Consider the following 23,400-nt stretch of genomic DNA (forward strand, 5'->3'; position numbering starts at 1 on the left):
AATCCTCTAATGGTTTATTTTTCTCCATCTTTTCCTCTAGTTTTTTGAACATATTAGTTATTTTAAAAATTCTTGTCTACTGTGGGTCTGTTTCTAGTACATATATTTCTTCCATAAGGACTCAGTAGAGTTGTTTTCCTTGGCATGGCTTGTAATTTTTAAATAAATAGAGTGTGTGTGTGTGTGTGTGTGCACGTGTGTGTGTGTGTGTGTGTGTGTGTGTGTTTCAAATATCATCTTCTTCCAGAGAGAGTTCACCTTTTTCCTTGCTAAGTAGATAGACTGGGGGCTGATCCACATTAGTTCAATAAGGGACTAAAGTGGACCGTAGTCTGGGTTGCAGTTTGGGATCAGCTCAGTTTACATTTGGTTCACCCTCTTCACATCCTGATGTCTCCTAAGGCTTTCACCTGACAGTTTGTTGTGTGTGCTGGGACTTCTCCCCCTGGCAGATCAGGAACTCCAGTCTTTGTCTCATTGTTACAGTGAGGTTGCCAAAAGCTTTACTTTGCTTTTCTGAGGGTTTCAGCCCAGCTTTTCTTTGTCCCATCCTTTGCGGCTATCTTAAAGAGAAAACTTCCTCATTTGAGCCTTTCAATTATGTCACTGAAGCTGCATAAAACTGCCGTAAGTCTGTTGGCTTCTCCATCAACCAGAAGCAGCTCTTTCATCAGGCAAAGACTGGGTTTTCGGCTTATTGCTTGCACCCAGGGATTGGGTTAACCAGTTTCCTTTGGGGAAAGTGGCTGCAAAAAGATCAGCTCCCTGCTTCACGGGTTTCCCCTCCGAAATGTTATTACTTTCTTTCCTTCTTGCTTCAGCAACTATGTGATGCATTTAAGCAATGTTTGTATTACAATTTTTTTTAAATTTTTTTAATGTTTGTTTTTGAGAGAGAGAGAGAGAGAGAGGAGCAGAGAGAAAGGGAAACACAGAATCTGGAGCAGGCTCCAGACTCTGCACTATCAGCACAGAACCTGACGTGGGGCTCAAACTCACAAACTGTGAGATCATGACCTGAGCCAAAGTCAGACGCTTAACCTACTGAGCCACCCAGTTGCCCCTAAATTTTTTTTTAATGTTTATTTATTTTTGAGAGATGGGGAGAGAGACACAGAGAGAGAGAGAGAGAGAGAGAGAGAGAGAGAGAGAGAGAGACAGAGCATGAATGGGGGAGGGTCAGAGAGAGAGAGGGAGACATAGAATCTGAAGCAGGCTCCAGGCCGTGAGCTGTCAGTACAGAGCCCAACGTGGCACTCGAACTCACAAACCGTGAGGTCATGATCTGAGCTAAAGTCTGATGCGTAACTGACTGAGCCACCCAGGTGCCCCCAGTGTTTGTATTTTATATAGCTTTTCTAGGTTCCTGGAAAAATCATTCGTCTAAGTAAGCAACTCCATCCTACTTAGAAGCATAATGTCAGTGCTAGAGGTGGTATTTTTGATAAAAAACACATCACTTTAAATGCTTGCACTAAGTTTTAGGATAGGTAGTGTGCTCCATTGCCAGAAATGGAAGGTCTGAAATGCACTTTTTCCTTTTTAATCAATATGTTTTCTATTAAAATGTCTTTGTTGCATGTATATATTTAATTCTTTTTAAAAAATGTTTATTTAATTTGAAAGAGAGATTGTGTGCGTGCATGAGCGAGGAAGGGGCAGAGAGAGAATCCCAAACAGGCTCCACGCTGTCAGCACAGAGCCCGCCGTGCGGCTCAATCTCATGAACCTTGAGATCATGATCTGAGCTGAAATCAAGAGTCAGACACTTAACTGAGCCACCCAGGCGCCCCTGTATATATTTAATTATGATATGAAATACAATATTCAGACATGAAATGTTTATGTAGTTGCTTTTCCAAATTATATGTATACCTTTTAAAATATTGGATGGATTGAAAGTGGTGAGCTGAAAAGACACCAGGGTTTGCACCAACTGTCACAGGTGGTAGACAGTTCTTGTTGATGTGCCACTTACCTTGTGCTTCTAAATTATCAAAACAATCCCCATTAAGAGTATAAAGGAAATGGGAACAAACTGCAAATAAAACTATGTGTTTTTTTTGCAAGAGAAGGTATTTATAGTTTTTCATCTACAATACATGGGTTAAATGTTTAGAAGTTAATAACTTTATCTTGAATCATTGAGAGTGACCAACTACATTAAATATCTTTTCTAAACCCTTTGGTTAGTCACATTTCTAAAGTAATTGCGTGTAAAAACAGCCTAAGAACCTAATTCCATTTATAATTGAATGCCCAAGACACATGTTTTGAAGTTCCACTCTTTGACAATTACAACATGAATGAGATCATTAAGCTTTCTCTTGTGAATGCCTGTGTTTCTGCCTTTTAAAATGTTTTGATATCTGCGTGTTTCAGATAGCAGTTATCTGATTAACTATTGCATTTTCCTAAAACCGTCTATTTTTAGTTGGCCCTTCTCTTGCCTTTGGAGATCTGCCATGTGCAGTGATCTCAGAGGAGGGAGGGAGGGAGGGCCTGTTTACTGGAGAGACGTACTTTGGGTGACATGGCAGGGTCCTGGCAGGTTATAATTTCCACTGTTGGAGATCTCAGACACTGAGCACTTCCTTATTTGGGGGAGACATAGTCAAGGGTAGAACTTGGCAATTACATTAAGAAAAAAATCAACAGATAAGGAACTTACTGCATTCTAGTGAGTAGGAGAAAATATACAAAAATTGTGTTTGCTTTATCATGTTGCTTTGTCATTAACATTAGCTTTTGTCATTTAATGAAATATCAACAAAGTGTTTTATATGCTCATCTATATACTTATAAAATTAATGACACTATAATATGTATTATAGTAGTACTTTGCCAAGTTTTTTTTTTTCTCCCACACAACAGCTTTTGTGGGAAATGCCATTTACATGAGGGTGACAGCCCCATGGGAAAGCTAGTGAAATGCACAAATTCTGGCAAAGTTCTTGTAACTCCACTCTTTTCTTTCCCTATGTAAGGAAGCCTAGTTATTTGCAAAGGGATGAAAGTAAACTTATTGTTGGAGGAACTTTGAATCTACCCTCACTTGAAAACAAATAGAAAGGAATCAATCCCAAACTGATACTCTGTTGTTAATAACCATTTTCTAGGACACATTTCCCAGTGATAGATACTCACTAGGAGATCATATCCCTTAGTTTGGAAAGAGTGTGCGTAAATACATCAACATCATACAGTAAATACTTCCCTTCTAGGTGTTAGCTCAGTATTTTCAAGCTTCATACCTGATGTATGAAATCTTATTCTCAATGTCACCCACTTAATGAACTACCCCTTCATTTTATCTTCCTCCCTCTTTTCTGCTCACATTGATATGTACATGTTTCTACCATTGCACCAATAAGGCATAATTTCATTTTAGGGAGATTATTTGTTTCCTCTTATAAACTGTGAGAACTCCTCCCTCCCCCAAATAAAGACTAGGTCATATTTATCTAGTACTCAGCACACTGCCTAGAATACAATAGTTGCTTGCTATATGGTTGTTAATGAACGGGAACAAGATTTAGTAACTCTCAATCACTCAGAGTTGAAGCCTGAGGCATGCATGGTAATGATGTGGACATCTAGAATTATAAAACACTTCATGAAAAAAGGAAACACACTAATTTTGTGTGGCTGATGGAATTTTTGTTCAAATAAAAATTATTTTAGCGTGAAATTTAGGGAATATTGAATTGGGTTTACAATAATAGGCAGGAAGATCGTAAAATACTTTAATGGGGGAAAATATATTACTCTAGACTGGTTTCTACTCTTTTTTTTTTTAATGTTTATTTATTTTTTGAGACAGAGAGAGACGGAGCATGAACGGGGGAGGGTCAGAGAGAGAGGGAGACACAGAATCTGAAGCAGGCTCCAGGCTCTGAGCTGTCAGCACAGAGCCCGACGTGGGGCTTGAACTCATAGACTGTGAGATCATGACCTGAGCCGAAGTCGGACGCTCAACTGACTGAGCCACCCAGGCGCCCCTAGACTGGTTTCTACTTTTAATTGCTGCCCTGCACAGCTATAGGAATTGAACATGAATTAATAATTAATAGAAACATAAGACAGAGAAAAATATATTTTGTACACTGCTCTTTGAAAATTGGTTTTGAGGGGCACCTGAGATTTTCAATCTCAAATTAATTCTAAACCACAAATATAGCCAATATCCTCAAGCAAGTGATTCACACATGTGTGGCTGCAGTAACAAGATGATCGCTAAACTCTTTGCAGAAGAGTGGAGGGGACCTTATAGTATAGTTGTCAAGAGCACAGATGCTGGAACCAGACTGCCTGGATTTGAATCCTGGCTTGATGACTTGGCAACTGAGCCCTTGACTGTGTTGCTTAACATCTCTGTGGATCAGTTTCTTATCTATAAAAATAGAGTAACAACAGTATCTACCCCACCGGGTCATTGTGTGGACTAAATGAATGAATATACATAAAGTGCTTAGCATGGTAAGTGATACATAGGAAGCACCATATAAATGTTAGTTATTTTTGTTATTAATCTAGGATAAGCAGTTACAGACATGTAATTCAGGGCATCAATGATCATCGTATGTTCTTCTTTCCAGCTAGTAGGTAAGCATGTAGCCATAAGGGTCAAACAAAATCATTAATACTGCATAAATGGTGTGATACAATTAAGGATGTAGGTTGATTACCCTTGAAAGAACTTTTAGGAAGCTTTTTTTTTCTTTTTAAGTTTATTTATTTATTTATTTTTTTTTAGTAATCTCAATACCAATGTGGGGCTTGAACGCATGACTCTGAGATCAAGAGTCACATGCTAGCTAGCCAGGTGCCCCTCCTTTTAAAAAGTTTGTTTGTTTGTTTGTTTGTTTGTTTATGAGGCTTTATTAGAACAGGTGATTACTGCATGGTTATAGAAGCTCTGTGGAAATTCTGGACTCCTAGTGCAGCAAGATTTTTTTAAGTGTTTTGTGCAGATGCCATGGTTTCTGACACATTCATTAATTGGTGCCTTAAATTATTAGTCTAAATCCAACTACAACACTTGTGACATAAACATAACATAGCAGGACTTCCTTTTTCTTTATACAAGTTGACTTTCCATAGATACCACACTCAGGATGTCATTGAAATATTGTTTCCTACCTGGATTCTTATACATTTGAATTCCATAAGAAGTATGCAAATGCTGCAGGAGCCAACAGTGGCCCAATTACCTATGACTTTGTAACCAATTACCTCAAAACTTGGTGATGAAAAGTGGCTGCCATTTTATTATGCTCACAATTCTGTGGGTCAGGCATCGGGCAGGGCTCAGTGGGGATGTCCCCCCTCCCTCCCCCGCCCCCGTCCGCTACACTAAGTTTGAGGCTTCGGTTGGGATAACTTAAATACCCAGAGATGCCTCTATTGGGGTCCCAGTTCTTCTAGATTTGGTGCCTGCTGGGGATAGAATGTCTCCTTTACTCACATGTCTGGTGCCTATGGTGGCAAGAATGTCAGGGAGTTGGTTGGCTCTGCTCTCTCTCTCTCTCTCTCTCTCTCTCTCTCTCTCTCTCTCTCCATACTCTCTTCGTATGGCTAGCTTGAACGTCCTCACAACATGATGACCTCAGGGGAGTTGCACTTGTTACATGGTTCCTGGCTGCCAAGAGGCAGGAGTGAGAACTATGAGGCCAATAACATCTAGGACCAGAAGTGGCACAGCATCAGTTCAGCTCTGTTCTATTGGTCAAAGCAATCACGGCCTGGCCAGAGTCCAGAAGGTAGAGAGGGAGGGAGAGAGAGAGAAAGACTCTATCTTGTGATGAGGGAGTGGCCAAGTTATATTCCAGAAATGCACATACACGGGTACTATTGTGCAGCCATCTTTAGGCAACACTATCTGCCACCAACAGAAATTCCAAAGCAAAGGCCCTCAGACTGGAATGCACCTCCCTGAGTGATGATTGTCTGAGCTTCTGTTAATCCCAGGGGGCAATCAGCAATTGATAAGCCTGGACAAGAGAACATTTAGCAAAGCCCACTTTCCGCATAGGAATGGCAGGCAATGAGAAGAAATGCTGACAGAGAATTCATTCACAGGGCTCTTTCATCCTGCCCCAAATGCCACTCGATCTCCAACTTTAGGATGGAGACAACTGAGGCAAGTGTTCCCCCCGTGTTATTGGAGTTGGGTTTGGGGTTTTCATTTGATTAGTACTCACAGCATTCTTCATTGTTTTTCTTGAGTGTTTTCAAGTAAATTGGTGCAAGAATTTCTTCTGAATGAAGTAACACTGTCTCTCTCATGGGTTCTTAGTTCCCTTGGAGGCTGCAGTGAATGCTGAAGAAGCATGGGTTCTGCAGTCATATAGATCTGGTTCGAATTTTGGGTTCATCAGCTATTAGTTGTTTGACTTTGGGCAAATGACTTCACATCTGTGAACTTTTCTCATTGGAAACACTGAAATAATCATCGTTCCTCCTTATTGAATTTTGTAAGAACGAGGCATTTGATCAATGTTGAACACCTTTCCTTGGAAAATAACCAGGAAATCTTCACGCTATTTGGGTCAATACAAAGGTCCTGAATACTGAATCTAGGAAAGGAAACAGTTGCTTGCCTAGCAACAGCTGCACCTTCCTTTGTGATGACATACACAAGTGCCCCTTTGCAGGGGATATAAGGCACAGCACGACATTTCTGGAGACATGACAGATGTGATCATGGCACTCTTGGCAAGGCGGGCTCCTTCTCAGCTTTTGGGCCAGAGTAATCCCTGCCTATGCCGAGAGGCCTCCCCTACCTGTCCTGTCTGGTGTAGTGCTCCCTGTTTCTATCACTACACCTGTGTGACACTTTCAAGACTTAATCTCATGCTGTAATTATACTTGTGGTTGTTACTTGGGTATTGCTTCCCCTATCTCAGTCTTTTTCCCCTCGATTGGTTTTTAGTTCATCTTCAGAACAATATTTGCAGGAATGTTCACTTCATCTCTGTCTTAGCTCCCTGCTGCTGAAGCAGCTAGGGATTGGGGGCCACAAGAAGAGAGACTGGGGCTTGGGAGGGGGGCAAAGAGAGAGGAAGAGTGAGGAAGAAAAGAAGGCTGTATTCATGGATGGATTTTAGGCAGAGATGTCCTGGAGCAAAAAACAATTGAGTTCATGAATAACTGGGAATTGAGGATTATTGAAAATGAAAATATGTTTGATTACTTATCTAAAACCTATTATTGCCATTATAACTACCTTCTGAAAAAAATCACAATAATATCACCGCATATAAAAAAGTTACTAGCACATTGCCTGGCATTTTGTGAATAATGATAGATGGCAATAATGACCTAATGAGGTTGATATTCAGGTGATAGCAGTAAGAATTGGTTAGGCAGCTCCTCATATTAATTCCACTGAGTTCTGATGGTATATACTTCACATGGCCTTACCTGTTCAGAGGATCAAATACTATCTGTGAGTGAGTGATGTGTGTGTGTGTGTGTGTATGTAAAGAGCTTGCTATCTGTATGTGAGAGAGAGCATTATATTAGAAGTTGCTCTTTTAATTTGTCACATTCATTACAAACATTGTAAACATGGAACTTTTCATTGGTTCATTTTAATATGGTAGACAGACTCTTAAGATGATCTCAAATGATCCCTACCTGCTGGTCTTCATACCTTTTTGTAATCCTCTGCCTTTGAGTTGGAGTTTGGCTTTAGTGAATCACCTCTAGCATATAGAATGCAACAGACATGATGGGATGTCACCTCTGAGATCAGATTGGGGATTTCAGACTTGGGTGATCTAAAGGAAGCAGCCTTATGTTAGATGTTCATACTGGAGTGGGGTCCTCCAGAGAGTGAGGAACTAAGGCCAGTCCCAACCATGCTCAAGGAACTGAACCCTGCAGCAACTATGTGAGTGAGCTTGGCAGTGATCCACACCCAGTTGAGCCTTCAGATGAGACTATAGCCATGGCTTGACTGTAACTTTATCAGACACCTTGAGCTAGAGGCATTCAGTTGGACTGTGCCTAGATTCCTGACCCACAGAAAGTGTTTCATTTTAGATTTTTTAAAAAATTGTTTATTTGTTTTTGAGAGAGAGAGACAGAGGAGAACGAGAGAGAGAGAACATGCATGTGGGGGAAGGGACAGAGAGGGAGAGAGAGAGTCCCAAGCAGGCTCTGCACTGTCAGCACAGAACTGGATGTGGGCTCAGTCTCATGAACTGTGAGATCACGACCTGAGCTGAAATCAAGGAGTCGGATGCTCACTGGACTGAGCCACCCAGGCGCCCTGTGTTTCTTGTTTAAGCTACTCAGTTTTGGGGGTATTTTGTTATGCCACAATAGATACCTAATACAGATGTCAAATGCCATTTATTCAAGAGGGCACCAATGAAGGACTTTTCTGGAAAATGATACCTGCCAGTGGCTGATCAGTTTAATGGAACACATGTAAAAGCCATAGGACAGATTGTCTAGGTGTCGATTCCAGTTTCTACCACTTCATGACTGGGGAACCCTAGACAAATGACTTACATTCTTTTTGCCTTAGTTTCCTCATCTATAAAATGGGGACGGTCATATCTAACTCAAAGGGCTGTTTGTAAGGATTGAAGACCTTTGCATACTCTAAGCACTGAATTAATTTTACTCTATTATTATTACCAAGGGGGGACTGCTGCCCATAGAAGACCATTACCCTGCCTGGAACTACATGTCGAAAGAGTATGTCCATAGAACTTATCTAGACATCTCAGCGCTGAACCCTAAGCCTTGCGTTTGGGAAAAGGGGCTTTCTTTTTGCAGATGCAAAAAGTCTTACTTTTTTTTTTATCTTACTCTTGACTAAAACATGGCCCTAAGACCTTCGAGCCTAGATAAGAGTAGCAGAAGATGGAAAGCCTGTTATTTCAAAGCTTCAAGCAATATTTCAAGAGTTAGCTATTTGACTATGCTATTCCTTTGTATATTCTAGGAAACATTCTTTATTCTGGGAAAATCATTCACTCAGAGCATTAACTCCTAATGCTTCTTCTGATAGTCATCTGTCTAGAAAAATGACAATATAATTTTTTTCTCAATGAAAAATAAGCAAAACACAGTTTTACACAAAAACAACCTTAATGAAAGTTTTCTTTTTCTTTTTTTAAGCATAATTGTTATCTTTTCTAGTAATATCTGTATCTTCTTCCTAGACGGATTTTTTGTGTAGATAACACCGGGAATTACTGGGTTTCTTCTGTAGCAGGCCCACAGTACTTGATGGAGATATGACAGGAGAGTTCCAGAAGAGTTTTGGGAGGAGGGACTGATGACACGTTTCGTGGTTGACTAACTTTTTAAAAAAGCCACTTCCAAGGGCCCATCAACCAGTCAGCTAATCCACTTGTTACGGGCGGGGGGGGGGGGGGGGGGGGGGGGATGGGGAGGGGGTGGAGCGTGGGGAGGAGCGACACAGCTCGGGAATCCTTGCCTTCCATGTGTAGTCTTGCGTGCCGTCCCCCCTCTGAGCCCGGCCACCTAAACGCACCCCCCCCCCCCCCGGCCTTCCGGGCCACCTCTAAGACCTTCCACCCCTGACTCCTGGAGATTTCTCTGGGCCGAGTCCAGCCAAGGGCGCTCCCGGGACTCGGCGAGATCTGCCCCTCCTCCACCCGCGTCTCCGCCCCCTGCCGGGGCCGCCGGGCGCCGAGGGAGGCCGAGGGTGCAGCAGCTGGAAAATGAGCGGTGCCCGGGAGGGTGGCCCGGAGCTGCAGGTAACGCGCGCCAGAGCTCGGGCCGGAGCGGGCTCTGCGCACCCTCTCCTTCCCGGCGCGGAGACCCTGGGGCTGCGCGGGGCGTCCCGGGGCGTCCGGGGCGCGGGGTGGGGGTGGGGGGCGGCCAGCCCCGGCGCGGGTGGGGGCACTAACGCTCCCCGCCTGTCGCGCAGCGACGTCCGGCGGCTGTTCCCGGGAGCGGCGGGAGGCGGCGGCGGCGGTGAGCGGGGGCCCGCGCGGCGGGCGTCCGCCGCTTCAGAAGATGGAGAAGTTTCTGCAGATCGCGCGCCTCACTCTCTGGCCATCGTCCTGGGCCCCGGCCGAGGGGCCACCGGGGGAGAGGTCCGGGGCCGCCCCAGCCTGCGCCCCCGGCCCATCCCCGCCACTCGCCCGGCACCACATCGGCTACGAGATCTTCGCCGACTTCAAAGCCGAGAACATGCAGCACTTCTGGAACAAGAAGGTCACGGCCGCAGTGGCCGAGACCTTCTTCCTGGGCTGGATCGACGAGCAGGTCCTGCTGATCCAGGGCAAGGAGGAGCATCTGGAGGCGCTGCGCGAGGGCTGGACGCGCCCGGGCTCTGCGGCCCCGCCCTCGGGCTTCCACATCCGCTGCCTCGGTGAGTCTGGCGGCCGCCCGCCCCGTCCCGCCCAGAGCCCGCGCCCGGCACCGCGACGGGGACGGCCGGTTCCCCCCGGGCGGCCCGCGCCTCCCTCCGCCTCCGCGCCCGGCCGTGGGAGGGGCCGGCGGGCCTCCGCGAGCGCGGGATTTGGGGAACTTCCTGGCACCTAAAACGGGGATTCGTACCTTTCCCCACACGCCCCCCCCGCCGGCCCGCCGGAGCCTCCCTGGCGCGGGCCGCGCGCTCCAGCGGGGCGGTGCCTGGGGCCGGCCAGGTAGGCGGCGGCGCTCGGCGCGGGAGGCTCGGCGGTCGGCGGCCGCTCGCGGATCCGCCTGGCTCACCTTCTCCGCGCTGCCGGGATCGGGCCGGGGACGCGTGCTATCGAGGGAGGGAAGTCGAGAGAGGATTCAGGTAGCATCGGGTAGCCACGGGCTCTACGGCGGGAGGCGGCGGCGGGCGGTTCAGGTGCGCTGTGTCCCCTCCCCACCCCACGGCCTCCGTCCCCCGACGTCCTTTCCGCCCGCGACCACTCTGCGCCTCCGCGCGGCTCCTGGCTGCTTTCGCCCTCGGGGACCCGTCCCGCAGTTCTGGTGCAGGGTGGGGTCCAAGCGCCGAGGTTTGTGTGCAAGACAGAGCTGTGGATTTCGTTTTAAATATCTTGCCTCCCGTACGTCTTTCCGAAGTCATTTGTGTGTTTGAAGGGAGGAAGGGACACGAGGAAAACGGGGAAACTCTGATCCTCAACAAAAGAAGATAGTGGTGCCAGGGAAGATAGGCCGATAGGTGACATCGCTGCGCCCTTCCAGTGTTGCTTGACCTGCTGCTTGTTTGTTGTTTTTAAATTGCACTCCTGTATTCTTAACCCAGATTGCATCTCTTTTTGGAATATACTTCTTAGTTTTGTACCTTGGGCCCAGTGGTTAAAAACGTATATAGTAAATAGTAGTGTTTTATGAAACGATTTCAAGAAAGAAAGCATTCTTTCTAGTACCACGGTTTTAGAAGTTCTTTCATGACATTTTTGGGAGTGAGGTCAAAAGTTCAAACGCTAAAAGACTGTAAAGCCGCCCTTTTCGTTACCCAGTTGCTATGCCGCCTTCCTCTGAAGGATTAGTTTATACCCGCTAGCGTGTCTTCCTGTATGCATACGGCAAATTTATAGCATTCTTCATTTACTTGTATTTTGTCTGTTTTCGCACTGCAGAAATCTTTACAAAGATTCCTTTGAATCGAGTGGACAAAAACCAGGAAGGTTTGCATCTTGTGTGTTTTGTAACCTGTGCTAAATTTCAAAAGGTCCTTTAATTTTTTTTTTTTTTTTTTTTTTTTACTTTAGTGAAAACCTCAATGGACTACCTGTAATTAAGCTGCCTTAGTAAAGGGGCCAAGATTAATGCCTCTGAGACTTGATCTGCTCTTGTATGTAAGGACTGCAGCACATCAGGAAGCAGGGATATATGTGGTTATTTTTCATATCCTGTGTAGATTATAGCACTTTAATAATTTTCTTTTGAACTTGACTTTATTCTTATTTTTTGCTTTTCATTTTTGAAAATCTCAAACATGCAGAAGTAAGCATATTCCAAAAACCTTATATTGAATTCCCATGTACCTGTTATCCAGCTTTGAAATTTATCTGCACGTGGCCAATCTTATTTCATCTGTACCCTTGCCCTCCCTACCCCCATTTGGAAATCCCAGATATGGTATCAATATCATTTGATTTCTAAATATTTCAGTTCTTTTTTTTTTTTTTTTTTCATTTCAGCGGAATTTGTAAACTCATTGGAATTGATGATCTGTCATATTAACCAAAGAGAGCTATTTTGGCAATTTGAAAGGTTCCACATTGCTGTAGTTTGACCGACAGTTGCCCTGGTCTGGCTGGGTAGGCTGGAGCTGTCTCAGGCTGACTGGTAACTGGCGGGTGGAGCTGTTGCTATTGCTCAGCTCAGCCCTTAACTGTGTACCGGGATGGGAAGTCAAGAGACTGCCTCCTGGTGCAGAAGCATCAGGTAAGGGAGTGGGAGTGATGCCTGCTGGGATCCAAGCGGTAGCTTTCTTTTGAACTACTTTGGGGGTTCATACTTTCGACTAGAATTCCGATTGTGTTTCAGTAATGATAGTAAAATGCAGAGTAGTTGGAGAGAGTATATCTGCTGTGAGAATTCTCTGTGGGAAGCTCAGTGTCTGTGGCAGGCTGCCATGTGCTTTATTGAAGGTGCAAGCAATACCAGATTTCTTCTGCCTGTAATTCCAAAAGTATGTAAATTTCAGGGGCGAATCGGACAATGAGGAGATGACTGGAGTCAACAAGAAGCAGGGAAACTAAGGAACTCAAGGAAGAGTTTTGATTGGGAGTACTCAAATCCATTCCTAGAAATTACCTACTCTGGGCATGTAGAAAAAAGTTCAGACCTTGGATTTCCAGGACCTTAAAAGGGATATGTGTGTTCAGGAAACTAGGAACGTTTCAAAATGGTGCTGTATATTTTGAGTAAGTTAAATCCCATACGTTCATTGAGTACGTACTAGTTTCCAGTCTCCGCGTTTCTCCTGAGATTGTAAAGACTGGTGAGGCATGCGGTCATTTTGGGGGAGACTCCACAAAACTGGGAGGTGCTTCTTTGAAGGGAGCAAGGAGTGCCTTCTGCCTCGTGAGCTGGTGGAGAGGTTTCCCAGAGATGGGACCCCCCCCCCCCCCACCCCCTGCCCCGAGCTTAGACCTTGTGTAGATGTGGGCCTCGAGGGGCCTTGTTCAGAACAGGACAGCTTTCCTACCCAGGCAAGAGCAAAGTCACCGGGTTGGGGAGCTCATGACACATTTGGAAACTGGCTGGTTTGGGTGGGTAGGGAGAGGGTTGTGTTCCGACAATGCAAAAGGATGCTAGGCCGAGATCTGAAGACTTAGAAGCCACTGGTGACTTTTGAGCAGGGAAGGGGGGGACGTGATTTGGTTTTTGGTATAAGGAGAATTCTGGGGCCAGTGGGAATGGGGGGAGGGGATTACACACAGGAGCCCCACTTGAGTTCCACGGACACAGTTGTGGGCAAGAGGTGATGGGAGCTGCAACAGAGCGTTCAGTCTGGAAGGCACATCCCATGGCCAACGGTTGTTTCCCTTAAGGAAAATACCGTTTTAGATGGGCTGTGTCTGGAGCGTCTTCCAGCCCTGGCTCTTACCCTGTAGGACTTGTGTGGAGCCCACACGCTCCTTCTCCTGGGGCTCATGGGGTTTTTCCCACCCACCATGACCCAGCAGTCCACACCACAGGGGTCTCCTGACTTCATATCTCAGGGGGCATGGGCGGTTCTCTGTCCCTGCCGGTGGTTCTTCCTATTTCCCCAGTTTATCCTTCCGTATTCAAATGCTTAGCACCAAATACACTTTTTAGACTTTAAATCAGAACTTATATTTTATTTGTTTTTTATTTTTTTAGCGTTTATTTATTGAGAGACAGAGAGAGACAGAGCATGAGCATGGGAGGGGCAGAGAGAGGGGGAGACACAGAATCTGAAGCAGGCTTCAGGCTCTGAGCTGTCAGCACAGAGCTGACGCGGGGCTTGAACTCATGAACCGTGAGATCATGACCTGAGCCAAAGTTAGGATGCTTAACTGACTGAGCCACCCAGGCGCCCCAGAACTATATTTTAATTATAAAATGGTTTAGAACTGAATGGGCATTGAGATTTTATTCTATTTCAGTATCTTTATTGGTTTTCCCAAAAGGAGTTACTTTCTTAAAGTGGTTTCTCCCAGGAGTAAAATTTCAAGACATAATTTTTTTTTTTTAATGCCTTATCTTGGGGCAAAATGGGAACCTCTTACACTGTTGGTGGGGAATACAAACTGGTGCAGCTGCTCTGGAAAACTGTGTGGAGGTTCCTCAAAAAATTAAAAATAGAATTACCCTATGACCCAGCAATAGCACTACTAGGAATTTATCCAGAGGATACAGGAGTGCTGATGCATAGGGGCACTTGTACCCCAATGTTTATAGCAGCACTATCAACAATAGTCCAATTATGGAGAGAGCGCAAATGCCCATGAACTGATTGCATGGATAAAGATATGGTTTATATATCCAATGGAATACTACTTGGCAAGGAGAAAGAATGAAATTCTGCCATTTGCAACAACATGGATGGAACTGGAGGGTATTATGCTAAGTGAAATAAGTCAGTCAGAGAAATGACAATATCAGATGCTTTCACTCATGTGTGGAATATGAGAAACTTAACAGAAGACCGTGGGAGAAGGGAAGGGGAGAAAACAGTTCAGAGAGGGAGGCAAACCCGTAAGAGACTCTTAAATACAGAGAACAAACTGAGGGTTGATGGGGGCGGGGGAGGAGAAAATGGGTGAAGGGCAGTGAGAGCACTTGTTGGGGTGAACACCAGGTGTTGTATGTAAGCGATGAATCATGGGAATCTACTCCTGAAGCCAAGAGCACGCTGTATTCACTGTATGTTAGTCAACTTGACAATAAATTGTATTTAAAAAAAGTGTCTTCTGGGTATCTGGCTGGCTCAATCGGTAGAGCATGCGACTTCTGATCTTGCAGTCGTGAGTTTGAGCCCCACGTTGGGGGTAGAGTTTATTTAAAAACAAAACCAAAGAAACGGAAAAACCCAACCAAAGCAGAAAAATATACTCTCCAAAACAATTTGTATATGCTCCTCCAAAGGTTGATTTATTTAAGTCAACTTCGAATAACATTCCTAGACGGAAGGTTGGGATTGATTAATGAGTGTTAGGAAGCTTTCTGAATGAGAGATACTGATTCATTCAATGACCGGAAGCCTGCTGTGTTGTAGGATTTGTTCTGGGAGCCGAAGTGGAGGTACCATTCTAGTGGGGGCAACAGGTATTTCAAAAATTAAACAAAGAAATAAGAATTTCAGATAGTTGCAAGTGCTGTAAAAGTTATGCAGGAGATAGGATAAAGGGTGATGAGGAGAAATGGGATAATAGTCAACATCTATTGATCATTTGTTATTTTCTAAGTACTTTATTTTTATTTTTTATTTATTTTTTTAATGTTTTTATTTATTTTTGAGACAGAGAGAGACAGAGCATGAGCAGGGGAGGGCAGAGAGAGAGGGAGACACAGATTCCAAAGCAGGCTCGGGCTCCGAGCTGTCCGCACAGAGCCCGACGTGGGGCTCGAACTCACGGACTGTGAGATCATGACCTGAGCTGAAGTCAAACGCTTAACCGACTGAGCCACCCAGGCGCCCCAGTACTTTATTTTTATTAACTAATCTTTTTTTTTTAATTGAAGTATAGTCGACACGCAATGTTACATTAGTCTCGAGTGTACAACATGGTGATTTGACAAGTCTATATGCTTTGCTATGCGCATCACAAACGTAGCTATGATCTCTCACCACACAACACTCACCATACCATTGGCTGTATTCCCTGTGACGTACTTTTCATCCCCTCCACTTACTCATTCCTCGCCTGCAAGCCTGTGTCTCTCTCTCCCCTCCATCCCTTTTGCTCATCCCCCACCCCCTCGCCTCTGGCAACCATTATTTGTTCTCTGTATTCATGGACCCCCTTCTGCTTTTTGTTTGTTTGTTTGTTTTGTTGTTTAGGTTCCACATGTAAGTGAAATCCTATAGTATTTTGCTTTTTCTGTCTTATTTCACTTAGCATTTTATTAACTAATCTTTAAGATAATTATCTGTTTTAGGTATCATTATTTTACCCATTTTACAAATGAAAGAAGTGAGGGACAGAAAGGCAAGTGCTTCTCCAAGGACACCTAGTTCCTAAGCAAAAGAGCTAGGGTCTGGGTCCAGACAGTGGGTTTTCTTTAAAAAAATTGTTGTTTTTAATGTTTAATTACTTTTGAGAGAGAGAGAGAGAGACCAAGTGTGAATGGGGGAGGGCAGAAAGAGAGAGGGAGACACAGATTCCAAAGCAGGCTCCAGGCCCTGAGCTGTCAGCGCAAAGCCCGACACGGGGCTCAAACCCACGAACCGTGAGATCATGAGCTGAGCCAAAGTCAGACACTTAACGGACTGAGCCACCCAGGCGCCCTTGGACAGTGGGTTTTCTTTCCTTTCCTTTCGTTTCCTTCTCTTCCCTCCCCTCCCCTCCCTTCCCTTCGGTCAGGTTTTCGTGACCAAAATTTCCTTCCCAGCCCCCAATACACACACCTGCCAACAATTTAGGGACCAGGTGGCCTAGTTGCAACTGGTTTGGTTGGCAGTGGCTACGTTCTTTTCTCTTAAACACAACGGAAGAGAGAAATCAGTGCCAGGGTCCAGGATGTTGCATCGGAGCATCGTGTTTGAGCTCCCTTTGGGCCCAACAGGTGGGTTCCTTACTTTGTGTGCTTAATACTCTTTCCGCAGGGCTTATGCAAAGCAGGGCACATTCTTCACTTTGGGCCCCGAAGCTAGCGCCCCTCCCCACCGGTGTCTTGAGTGCCTGCCTGTCAAACATCTTGTTTCACGTCCTCTTGACTGATGATCAGTCTGCCAGCGACAATGGAGGAGCAGATGGAAAATCTGCTTGACGTGTTGGCGGAACGGAAAGAGCCAGGGAGGTGGGGCGGGGGGCTTGTGGAGCCGGCCAGAGAAGGGAAGGTGTGACAGGAGATGAGGTCAGAGGGGCCCCAGGCCATGTGGGGCCTCCTGGGATTTTATTCTGTGGTGACCAGGCATCCCCATCCTGCAAATACGGAGGGGAGCGCTGGGTTGGGGTCTGTAGGATGTACAGAAAAATTTCACGCCCGGGCCTCTCTCTTAGAGAACCTCACCTCTCATGTTAAAATCTCAGGATGAAGTCTAAACAGTGAGCGATGATGTATTTCAAGTTTTATTAATTTCTGGCCAGTCATAAAAATATTTTTATGAATTACCTCACTCTGGCTCAACAACATTTTCAGTGAAGGTGTGTCAGTTTCATTGTAATAAAGCATTTAGAATGAACTTCTGAGGCTCTCGGGCTTGCGCGATAACTGAGAGGCTTGGCAGAGATTTATAGATTTTCACCTCTTAGGGCTTAATTCTGATCTTGAGCATGTGTTTTTTTTTTTTCCACTCTTGCATTAAGAGGTAAATTTGCTGGTTATCACCAAGTTCTTTCTTTCTCCTCCCCTCCCCTCCCCTCCTTCCCTCCTTCCCTTCCTTCTTCCCTTCCTCCCCTCTTTTCTCTCTCTCTCTTTCTTTCTTTATCAAAATTTTTTTTAAATTCCAGTTAGTTAACATGTAGTGTTAATGTTGGTTTCGGGAGTAGAACCCAGTGATTCATCACTTACATACAACACCCAGTGCTCAGCACAAGTACCCTCCTTAGTGTCAGTCACCCATCTAGCCCATCCCCCACCCACCTCCTTATTACCAAGTTCTTTTTCTTTAAAAAAAAATTTTTTTTAAGTTTATTTATTTACTTTGAGAGAGAGAGTGCGTGAACAGGGGAAGGGCGGGTAGGGGGAGGGACAGAGAGACAGGGAAAGAGAGAGAGTCCCAAGAGAGGAGGGGCTTGATCCCAAGAACCATGAGATCATGACCTGAGCCGAAATCAAGAGTCAAACGCCCTAACCGACTAAGCCACCTAGGTGTCCCCAAGTTCTTTTTCTTTTCTTTTTTAAATTTTTTAATGTTTATTTTTGAGAGAGAGCGTGAGCAGGGGGAGGGGCAGAGAGAGAGGGAGACACAGACTCTAAAGCAGGCTCCAGGTTCTGAGCTGTCAGCACAGAGCCCGATGCAGGGCTGGAACCCACAAACGGTGAGATTATGACCTGAGCCGAAGTCGGACGCTTAACCGTCTGAGCCCCCAGGTGCCTCTAAAGGAGCATAAAACTGAAAGGTGTCTGTCTGTGTCTTTTGTACTGGAGTGAGAGCACTCAGATGCTTTGGGGTAAAAAACCCAGAGAGGTTTGTTGTATACAAACTACTTGCTACAAATAATTTTAAAGATTTCATTCCGCTTAAAATATCTCACACAGGGATGTGTGGTCACCATGTGTATGAGGTGGGCTTTGCCATAGTTGCTGGAAGTTGGAGATGTGCCTCTGTCATTATTCTTCTCAGTGTGTGCATTTGTAAAACAAGTTTTGAACCCTTCCATTCTGTATTATAGCTGTAGAAATAGTATAATCACATTCATTCTTTTGCTTGGGGAAACTAACGATCTGGTTTACTTGAATGAGGAGGTTAAATAGATGTATTGTGAAGGTCCAAGCTGTGAATATCATTAATATATAAGTATTATATATATGCGTATACAGAAGGAACTTTATCTTTGAGAAGATTCTGTGCCAAACACTTTTTAATAAACTTTAATCACACTAGTCTCAGAGGATGTTTAAAACAGCTTTTGATATTTTGATATCAGTCAGTTTCTTGATAGAGAACAGTAAACTGGGACACTGTCAGGGACCAGAACTAGAGGACTCTCTGAAGAATTTGATAGGTGACTTAGGTAGAGAGGATCCATCATAGTCTTTGCGGGTGGGGTTGAAGGCCAACCCTCCTGGGAGGGCAGACCCAGCTCATGAGAAAGTCCACAAGGTGGTGGTGGGCACCGTGTGGAACAGACCGGGTCGTAAGATGTTCTTATGACGTTAACAGCATGAAAGCACACGTCTGTGCTGTCACTTTGACTCTTAAGACGCAAATAAACACAATAAAATCCCTCTGGGTTTTTTTTTTTTCCATCTCTTGTGAAGGCCCTAAAATACAATTTTCTAAAGCGAGAGCCCATCTGTTGTTGATGCAAAAGGACTTGTCCCTCTGAAACCAGGATGTCCCCTTCCCCTTCCCCAGGACCAAACATGTGGAAGCATATAAAGTCCTCAGTGTGCGTGAATGCTGGCTGATTAGCGGGTCATCCAAAATAACCTTCTCCTCATGAATCTGGAGGTCCCTGGCATCACCAGGGGCCTTTAAGGGGTGCGGTGCACTCTGGTGGGGTTCCATTTTGGTACCACCCGAGCTCATTGCAGCAGGCGCGTTCACAGTCAGCCTTGGGGCTGAGGGGGTGCTGGCTCCAAGGGTGGCTGCCAGTCTCCCCGCTTTGTTGCTTCCTGGGGGAAGTTGCTGTCTCTGAGCGTTTTCCTTCTGTCCAGGCCAGCCTTCTTCCAGTGCTATGTCAGACACCCTCCTCCCATGTCCCCCCGGGTTTGGGCAGTTTTTCCTTTTCACACCTTTGCAACAAAAGATGATGATTACATCTCAGCCTTTCTAAATAGTTTTTTTCCCCCCAGATTTTTTCTGGAGACTAAGATTCCGCCCCCCCCCCCCCCCCCCCCCCCCCCCCCCCGCCTTAGGTATCCCTTTACAGGACAATAGAGCTCAGCACCTGCTCCTCTAAGGAATGTTATCTTAGAAAATTCCAGTCTACCCCTTCCCTCCCCTCACTGCTGTGCCACCCTTGAAAGTGACCTTCATAAGTCCCAGATAGTTTTCTGACAGCTTCATGCTGGAAAAGAGGGGAGGAGGGGTCTACGCATTTAACCCCTTAGAGGGTCGATATGATCCTCGCGACAAAATTTTATGTGTTTACAGATATCCAAATCTTTGACTCTTGCCCCGGTAGCCTGTGTTCTGCTCCTGGCACAGTCCTCGCAGTCTGAGCCGACCTGTCAGCCCCAGGCACCTGCAAGTCCGCCCCAGAGGGCTGTGGGCGATTGGAGGCACTCCTGCGCACCTTCTCAGTTCCCTTCCCTCTTCGACTTCAGCTTGGTGCAGCCTGCGTGTTGTTCATAAAGCCACGCACACCGCCAACCTTCCAGCTCAGTTTCCTAACACTTCCTGCCTGTTCGGTGGTGGCCCTGGGTGGGTGGCTTGAGCTGGAGAAGCTGTACCAGAGCCACGTGGGATGGGGCGTGTGTGAGGGGAGACGTTGGTGGTGAGCGGAGGATACGGGGCCAAGATCTACACGTGAAAAATGCAGGGGGGAGAGAAGGCAGAAGACGAGGAGAAACCGGGGCACAGGGATCACAGGGGAACATTGGAAACTGTCTGGTTTGTGTGGGCTTGCAGAACGGTTCGGGCTGGAAAGAGTTGCTTCGGACGAGGCCCCCCTCTCAGAAGCCTTCTCTCCCTGTCTGACGGGGTGGGGGGGGCCCTGAGCTCTGTGCATCCTGGCTGCCATCTTGCCCAGGCTTGGAGGAGGCCTACGGGCTCAAGTGTGTGGCCTGCAGAGGACAGCTTTCCCCCCTTCCTGTGTGAAAAGCATTGTGCAGCCTGAACAATTCACCTCCATTTTTTTCCTTCAACCTCTGCTTCTGGTCAACAAACCAGGCGCTTCTAGACTTCTCCTGAGGCAGTGAAAGCCTGATACAGCTCAATGAACACTGCCATCCTTCTGGGAAGAAATGCCAGCTTTTGTTGATCTCGTTGATTATGTATGCCGTAATCTCCTTATATGTCCCGTATTTACCCAGATCCTCAAGCCTTCTTCCTCCAGATGACCTCTTGCCCTCTAGGCTCTGATGACCCATCCCTTCCCCGCTGCCTATTCCCTTTTGGTCTCGCCCAGCACGGGAAGCCTTGGAAAGCCTGCTGACTTTGGAGTTAATACGGAATCTCAGGAGAGATTAATGATTTTTTGTGACGGGGACTTTGTGACTGGCACAATTTGTCTGGGTTGATCACTTTCTTTTCATCAGAGTCTGGTTATTAATTTGTTTAAAAAATAAAAAGGAGGCTTTAAGTTAGTAGACTGTGAAATACTAACATAGAACAAAGAAATCAGTACTTTAGAAACGATGTCTCTGAACGCTCCCACATAGTTGGGGGTTACTCAGGCATCTTTTTCCTCTTTCGTGTATCTTCAACATTTCGTCTTACGCTTGAAGAAGGAGCATTCTAGAAGACAATCTATATGCCACATGCTCCTTCATTTTATGAAATGTTTACTGACTCTACTCCAGAGTTGATAATGTGGGTCAGGAATTGTTCCAGGCACTTTAATACACGGGCTCATTTAATTCTTACAGAGGTAGTGGTAACATTATTTCCATTTTATAGAAGAGAAAACTGAGGTTCAGAGAGTAACCTCTGCATGAGCAAGCAATCTCAAATTTCAACCCAGTAATCTGATTCCAGAGTCTGTCAACCTTTTTATTTAAAAAAAAATTTTTTTTAATGCTTATTTATTTTTGAGAGAGAGAGAGACAGAGCCACGAGCAGGGAAGGGGCAGAGAGGCAAGCAGACACAGAATCTGAAGCAGACTCTAGGCTCTGAGTGGCCAGCAGGGCTCTAAATCACACACCTCGAGGTCATGACCCGAGCCCAAGTTGGATGCTCAACCAACTGAGCCACCGAGGCGCCCTAACCTTTTTATTTTTTTTTTAATGTTTATTTATTTATTTTGAGAGAGAGAGAGAGCGAGAGAGAGAGCAAGAGAACGAGAGCACAAGTGGGGTAGGAGCGGGGGTGGGGGGGGGAGAGAGAGAGAGAGGAGAGAGAGAGAGAGAGAGAGAGAGAGAGAGAATGAGAATGAATACCAAGCAGGCTCCACACCATCAGCACAGAGCCCGACTCGGGGCTCGATCCCATGACCGCGGGATCATGACCCGAAGCAGATACCAAGAGTCAGACGCTTAAGCAACTGAGCCACCCAGATGTCCCAGAGCTGTCAACCCTTTTAAAACCAATTGTCATTTCTATTTTTCTTTCTTTCTTTTTAATCAGACCATTTTAATTTATTGAACTTTGGCTTTGTCGGATAAATGGAGCTCCTAACCAAGTCCACCTTAGTAGAAAGTCAGATTACTCTGCAACTACTTCCTAGTTCATGAGAGTGGAATTGGAATTGACGTTCTCAGCAACTGAGAGAATCTCCATCCAGATTGACTTCCTGACCGGGTAGGGATGGTTTTGATGGAGAGGGCCACGTGGCAGCCCCGGGTTTCCCCACTTCCAATAAAAGAGTCATAAAATGTCTTGTGTCTTTGGAGAGGCTCACAGAATTTAAGACTACATCAGAGATTTGAAAGATGCAGGATAGAAATTTCTATCTCCTTCCCATTTAACTCTGAAGCATGACAGGTGCAGAATGAGAGAGAATTGCAAGCTTAATGAAGTAGTGACTAATGTCATAGCTCCAGATCTGGATGTGGTCTTAGAACATATCAGTACAGCCATCAGCACAGTGATCCCCAACTGATAAATACATCGAATTTGTGAAAGTTTCCAAACACAAACTGGTATACGTAAAAAATTTCCACATACAACATACGTATGTACGTAAGTACACACACATACATAATCATATTAAAACAAAATATAGGGGCGCCTGGGTGGTTCAGTCGGTTAAGCGGCCGACTTCAGCTCAGGTCACGATCTTGCGGTCCGTGGGTTCGAGCCCCGCGTCGGGCTCTGGGCTGATGGCCCAGAGCCTGGAGCCTGCTTCTGATTCTGTGTCTCCCTCTCTCTCTGCCCCTCCCTCGTTCATGCTCTGTCTCTCTCTGTCTCAAAAATAAATAAAACGTTAAAAAAATAAATAAATAAAACAAGATATATGTAACCATGATCCAATTTAAAAATAAAATATTACAAGAACCACTGCAGTATCTTTTGTACTTTCCTTCCATGGGATCCTCTTCTGTCTGCAAGAGATAATAACTGCCCTGAAATTTGTTACTCCCTCCCTTGATTTTCTTTCATAAGTTTACCCCGTACGTGTTCTCTCCTATTTTGAGCTTCATAGAAGTGGAATAGTACAGCAAAACTGATTGTCATTTCTGCTGATCGAAGGTTTTGGTTTTGTTCACTATCACTGATAATTGTTTTCTCTTGGACTGTAATTTCTTATGAACGTTAAACAAAGTAGACTCATTTGTATTATGAATCCCGAAACGTCCCTAAAGCATACAACGATATCTCACCAAACAGGTGAAGCAGAGTCCTAACAACAGTACTGTGGTCTTGATCTTTAAAATGCAGGGTCAAGAGGGGCATCTGGGTGGCTCAGTCAGTTGAGCGTCCGACTTCAGCTCCGGTCATGATCTCGCAGTTCATGGGTTCAAGCCCTACTTCGGATTCTGTGTCTCCCACTCTCTCT

The 23,400-nt window shown here is 45.4% G+C and overlaps 1 protein-coding gene across 1 annotated transcript in view; it reads left to right on the forward strand.

Annotated features, from left to right (window-relative positions):
- Positions 1 to 9,943: 9,943 nt before the first annotated feature.
- STOX2 (storkhead box 2) overlaps positions 9,944 to 23,400 on the forward strand; it is a 227,335-nt gene continuing 213,878 nt past the window's right edge. The window contains exon 1 of the mRNA XM_053900832.1: positions 9,944 to 10,363. Within this exon, the coding sequence (XP_053756807.1) occupies positions 10,006 to 10,363 (358 nt within the window). The 5' untranslated portion in view covers positions 9,944 to 10,005. The remainder of the gene's footprint in view (positions 10,364 to 23,400) is intronic.

The sequence above is a fragment of the Panthera pardus genome, unplaced genomic scaffold (assembly GCF_024362965.1).
Source record: "Panthera pardus isolate Hobbes unplaced genomic scaffold, ASM2436296v1 HiC_scaffold_13, whole genome shotgun sequence".
NCBI classification, from domain to species: Eukaryota; Metazoa; Chordata; class Mammalia; order Carnivora; family Felidae; genus Panthera; species Panthera pardus.